The sequence below is a fragment of the Jatropha curcas genome, chromosome 6, assembly GCF_041381405.1.
Source record: "Jatropha curcas cultivar XTBG-Jc1 chromosome 6, XTBG_Jcur_1.0, whole genome shotgun sequence".
NCBI lineage: Eukaryota > Viridiplantae > Streptophyta > Magnoliopsida > Malpighiales > Euphorbiaceae > Jatropha > Jatropha curcas.
This window is the reverse complement of record NC_143156.1, coordinates 9977557-9983559: the sequence shown is the minus strand read 5'-3', so window position 1 is coordinate 9983559 and position 6003 is coordinate 9977557. Positions and strand designations below refer to the sequence as shown.

The 6003-nt window shown below is 35.7% G+C and overlaps 1 protein-coding gene across 1 annotated transcript; it reads left to right on the top strand.

Moving 5' to 3' along the window:
• Window positions 1–1814: 1814 nt before the first annotated feature.
• LOC149495528 (uncharacterized) lies at window positions 1815–2633 on the top strand. The gene is made up of 2 exons (XM_089723188.1): window positions 1815–2411; window positions 2487–2633. The coding sequence occupies exons 1-2, from the start codon at window positions 1815–1817 to the stop codon at window positions 2631–2633; spliced, it is 744 nt and encodes a 247-aa protein (XP_089579314.1).
• Window positions 2634–6003: the final 3370 nt, after the last annotated feature.

Sequence of the window (6003 nt, the reverse complement as noted above, 5' to 3'; positions counted from 1 at the left end):
TTTACTCCGTCTGATTAAAAGGTCATTCTGTCAAAAAATGTGGTGTTTTGCTCTTAATTGAAGACGAAAATACTAAAACACCCCTCCCTCGCTGACGTGGACCAGTATGACCTTCCAAGCGAGGAAAACGAAAAGTCAGACCCACATCGCTGCTATTCTCCAAACGATTGCTCTCTCACTCAAAAAAATTCTTCATCGCCAGTGAAAGTTGTGAAGAATTTTTAAAGAAAATGATGTTTCTTGACAACACAAAATGAGTGGTTGTAGCATGTAGTGCTTCGTTTGCGTGGAATCACAATCTTGAAGCTTCGTTTTGAGGTAAATACCAGTAACTGAGACCCATTTCAGTTTTTGCTTGACAAAATTGAAAATCAATATTATTGAGGATGTTTATGATGATGATTTTTGGTATATTGAAATGCTCCAGCATCGTTATGAGTTCTTATTTGTATAATGATAATGTATTTAGGGTTTTTGCAGACGTTAATGCTTATTTTTAACACATGTGTTAAATTACAATGGAATAAAGCTTAATTTGATGGCTTTGCGTGAAAGTTACACTATTGGGGTCATATATAAAGGGGATACTGTGTATTTGTATGATGCACAACCTGACAGAATGAGCTACATTATTCTCTTACAAAATGTATGCAAAGTTCACAAGATAAAAGATGGGAATGTGGATATTACATGTTCTGAAAATTATAGAATAGAGAAAGATGCAGACATGACTTTAATGTTTGAAAGATTCAAGGACACTGCTTATATTGAACTGAATTTGGTTAGGAAGCAAGGAGAATTGAGTGTTGTTATGCCAAATGTGTTCCATAGTCAGGTGGCAGATAATATGGGTTTATATCATGAAAATTTGCAGCCTAATAGGAAAGTTTTAGGTATTGGTGTTGGGGAGGCAGAAAGTAATATTGGGTCACAGACTGAGATAAGTGGGGAACTTGGAGATGTGATCATTATTGAGCAAGAAAATGTAGGTGGTGAGATTGGAAATACAGAGGGTACAGGTAGTGGTAGGGGGAAGGGGGCAGAAATTTTGATAGGATCACAGATGTGGGATATTGTGCTGGCTAACGACACTGAGTATTTAGGCTATGTAAACGGTTTAGGCAAGGGCAAAGGGAGGGGGAGAGGGCGATGTAAAGGCAGGGCAAATGTTCATGAGGCAAATGTGAATAGGGACAATAGGAAGGGGAAAAGAGCAATTGCAGTTGGAGCCTCTTACAGCTTTAGAGATAGGGTACAACAAGAACAACCATTGGATTGGGAGGGGGGAGAAACAGAAACTGTTGTTGATAGCCAGTCCACAGATGATGACTATGTCTTTTCTGTTACTGAAGATGAGAGTAGTGAATTTGAAACACCTGAGGGAATGGAAACAGATCCAGAAGAGGAAGTTGACTTCAATAATGATGTTGATGCTGGTCTCAGTGATGTTGATACTGATAAGGAACAGTCAGCTGCAAGTAGTGATATGGAGGTTAATGCACTAAGAAGGGGAAGAGTTATAAAGAAAACATACGATCCTTGGAAGAAAATATATGACAATATATTTGAAACACCAGTTGAAGGTGACATTGAATTCAGAGTTGGGCATGCATTCTTAAGTGTTGATAGTTGTAGGGAAGCTTTAAGGGATTATGCTGTTAGGGGAGGGTTCATAATAAGGATGATCAAGCATTGATAGTAGAAGAGTGACAGCAAAATGTAAGGGGGAGGGCTGCACATTTAGGTTCCATGCTAGTGTGGCTCCAGACTTAGTCACTTTTGTAGTAAAAACCCTACAACCTGAGCATACATGCATGAGGCCATTAAACAACAAGAATCCAAATGCAACAACAAAGTGGGTGAAGAAGAAACTGGAATCTCAATTGGCTGCTGATCCAGGAATGAGTTATGCTTTAATGCAAGCTGAGTTGAAGGAAAAATGGGGCATTGAGACTCAATATTGGCAGCTTCATAAGGCAAGGACAGCTGCTAGAGAGCAAGTTGCATGTTCACACGTGGAGAGCTACAATAAGTTGCATGAATACATTGCACATCTTCAAATGTCAAACCCTGGAACTTTCATAAAATTTGAATCAATGCCAAGTAACAATTTGGATGAGCCACTTGTCTTTAGCTCCATTTTCATATGTTTTAAAGCAATGAAAGTGGGATTTTTGGAGGGACGTAGGCCTCTCATTGGATTGGATGGATGCTTCCTCAAGGGCCCTTTTGGAGGATATTTACTGAGTGTTGTTACACTAGATGGGAATAAGGGGGTGTTCCCACTAGCTTTTGCAATTGCTCAAAATGAAAGCACTGCAACATGGACCTTCTTCCTTGACTGTCTTAGACATTGCATTGGACCGCGATGTGATTCAAAGCCATGGACATTCATTTCAGACAGACAAAAGGTAACTTCCTCCAAAGTATTTCATAATTCACTTTCAACTATTTAGCTAATGATGTTGAATTCTTTTTGAACATAGGGATTGCTTGAGGCAGTGATGACACAGTTTGAAGGTTCAATCCACAGATATTGTTGTCAACATTTGTTAATGAACTTCAAGAAGCAATTTCTAGGGGTGATGTTGAGGAAGGAATTTTGGATGGCAGCTAAGTCTAGCCATAGTTAGCATTTAAGCAGCATATGAAGAATGTTGAGGCTAAGGATGAGGGAAGGGCTGCAAAATGGTTACTGGAAATTCCTCTTTCACATTGGACTAGACATGCCTTTCATCCACCAGCTAAAAGCATTGATGTGACAAATAACATGACAGAGAGTTTCAACAGCTGGCTTGGAAACTTGAGGAACAAACCAATTGTTGAGCTAATAGACTCTATTAGGCAGAAATGTATGGTTAGGCTTCATAAAAGGTTTGCAATGGCTACTACTTGGGAAGGGAGAGTGACTCCAAAATGCAAGAGTGCATTGAACAAATTAATAAAAGAATCTAGACAATGCAAGATACTACCAAGTAACAATAATGAGTTTGAGGTGAGAGAGGGGCCTGTGGCTTTTGCTGTTGACATTGGGAAAATGACATGCACCTGCAATTACTGGGACATTTCAGGTCTTCCATGTAAACATGCTTGCATTGCACTTGGATACATGAGACTCAATCTTGAAGACTTTTGTGATGAGTATTTCACAGTAGAGAAGTATATAAAGGCTTACAAAGGAGTCATTCATCCAATCCCAAATTACAACATCCCACCACAAACTGAATTTCCAGTCCTAAAGCCTCCAATTGTTAAAAGGAAGCCTGGTAGACCAAAAGAAAGGAGAATACTTCAAGAGGGAGAAGCTGATCCAAGCACAGTAAAAAGATCTTGCACAGTTAGGTGTGTGACATGCAAGCAACTAGGCCATAATAAAAGAACATGCGAGCAAGCCCCACCAGCTAAGTCTCAGATCAGATTCACTTTTGCAATCTGAATAGTTACTATGTTGTTTTATAGTATGTTGTTTTTAATGTACATACCATTTGTTTTATTAGAGGAACAAACAACTTGTGCAAAGAGGAGGAAAAAGATCATCTGGATCTGCTGCTATTGTGGAAAGAGGTGCTGCTAGTGCTATGGGAAGAGGTGTTATTGGTTCCAGAGGGAGAGGTGTTGCTGCAACAAGAGGGAGAGGTGCTTCGGGTTTGAGAGGGAGAGGTGCTTCTGGTTTGAGAGGGAGAGGAGCTCCTATGTCTTGAATAGACATTTTTTGTTCAGTGTTAATATGTTGCAGACTTGGTTTTTTTGTTCATATGTTGAAGATGGTTTTTTGTGGATTCATATGATGTAGATGTTATTTTGGGTTGTTGAGGTGTTGCAGATGGTATTTTGGGCTTCACATGTTGCAGTAATTCATATGGAGATCCTGCTATATGCATTTTGTGGGAACATGTGCTGCTACTGAGAAGATATTGCACAGTTAGGGAGAATAAGGAATCTTTTGATTTTCTAGCAAGCATAGGAACAAATATGTCACTTTTTTTTCCTCTTTATGTCTGTCTTTTTCTTGACAACAAACACGCAAGTGTGTTATAGAAAACACTCCAGTGCATGTGGACCAAGTTTGATTTGAGTTCTTTTTTGTGATGCACATTATGTAAATATGTTGTTTTTGTCTTTTGTGAATTGGAAACATTTGATTAATGAGAATGGAACTATTTGTAACCACTCTTGTGCATGTGAGCCAAGTTTGATTTCAGATTTTTGTAATGCACATTATGTAAACATGTTGTTTTTGTCTTTTGTCTTTTGTGCATTGGAAATATTTACAACTAGAAAAATATTCTACATTATTTTTGCTCTGCATTTGTGATACTTAATACCAAACGAATTTAGATTTAATAAGTACACATTTTCTTGCAGAAAGTATATTACATTCAATTCATCTGCAAATTGGCTGTGCCCACGTGAGTTACTAACATTCAACAACTAACCCACCACATTAACACATCCCACTACAAAAACTACAAATACTATCCAAACTACCCAAAATACATAAAAAAAAAAAAATTCACAATCCTCAGTTACCCTTGTAGAGCAAAATTACAAGTAAGGTAAAAAGCATCATGATAGCCATCATGCATATGAAAATCAACTTCTTCAAGCTGCCAATCTCCAACTCCAAGCACTCCCTTTTTCCTCTAATCGTCACAATCTCACTGTACATTTTCATCATCTACCTCTTCAGATACAACATCTCTTCCTTCAATTCAAACAAGTCAGTAGTTACACTTCTTTGCCTCACTTTCAAATCGCTTCCTTGAGATCGATCTGATGAATCTATAGCTTTACACCATCCAAGGAAAGACCCGCATGCATTTTCAATACAGTAATAATACAGTCGATTTTTGTTTTTTTGTGTCTCTGAGATCCTAATGCCTGCTTTTTCCCCACACTTGCAGTATATATTCACAAACCTTCCTTCTCATGCTTCATCGACTGCGCTTGAAGAAGACATGTACGTTGTCTTTTCTCTAGTTACCTGCAAATCCTATTTTAGGTTTTGGGTGTTTTCCCCTTTTTGTTCCTTTCTCTGCGTTTTGTAAGATTGGAATATGATCAAACATCCTTTATTTTCATGGATAGTTCAATAAGGGCATAATGTGTCCTCATAAAATGTCTCTCTTTGTTTTTAACGGCAAAACACCACATTTTTTGACGGAATGACCTTTTAATTAGACGGAGTAAAAGGTCGGCAACTAATTATATATTATATTAAACGTCGGGGATTACTTAGATAATTATGTCAAATCTGAGGGACTAAATAATAATTTTTCTTTTATATATATATATATATATTGATTTAACAACTCAAACGGTGTTTTGATATATAGATAGAGTTCAACGATAATTTAATAACTCAAATATCATGTTTTCATATATATGTAGATAGAATTCAATGATTTAAATAATTTAACACAAACAATCTATAATAAATATTAATTTAAATTTAAATTTTCCAATCACAACACAAAAAAATAAAGAAAAATTTCAAAAAGAAAAAAAAAAGAAAATTTGAAAATTGAATTAAGAAAGAGCGTTAAATTTTCTCTTTGTCTCAGATTTTATATAGAGAGATATAGATAAATTTTATAAATTTAGCATTAATTGACTAAGAATTTAAATCATGTAAAAAGTTTATACGCTATGAATTTCATAAATTTTAATTAATGTAAATCGAAAACTATGTTTTATAGACAATATATCTTTATAAATTTAAAAAAGAAAAAAATAAAACAAAACAAAATAAAGTCATTGTAACTTGTTATAGCAAGCGTGTGTAACACATGTCATAAAAATAGATTTCTGTATCAACAAGAATCTCTGGATTCTCTACTGTAGTAGTAAAAGCCTTTTTCCAATTTTTCTTTCACATTACTTAATTTTAATTTAATTTCACCTACACAATTTTAAAATTTTCATTAATTTTATATTTATATTAATAATATTTTATATTATTAATTGTTTTATAATTTCACTAAACAGAATACCACAAGTATG

Bases quoted from the DNA above. Each gene is read 5' to 3' on its own strand.
- LOC149495528 (XM_089723188.1), top strand. From the start codon at position 1,815: ATGAGGCCATTAAACAACAAGAATCCAAATGCAACAACAAAGTGGGTG. The intron at 2,412-2,486 runs GTAACTTCCTCC...TTTTGAACATAG, and splicing joins TCATTTCAGACAGACAAAAG to GGATTGCTTGAGGCAGTGAT.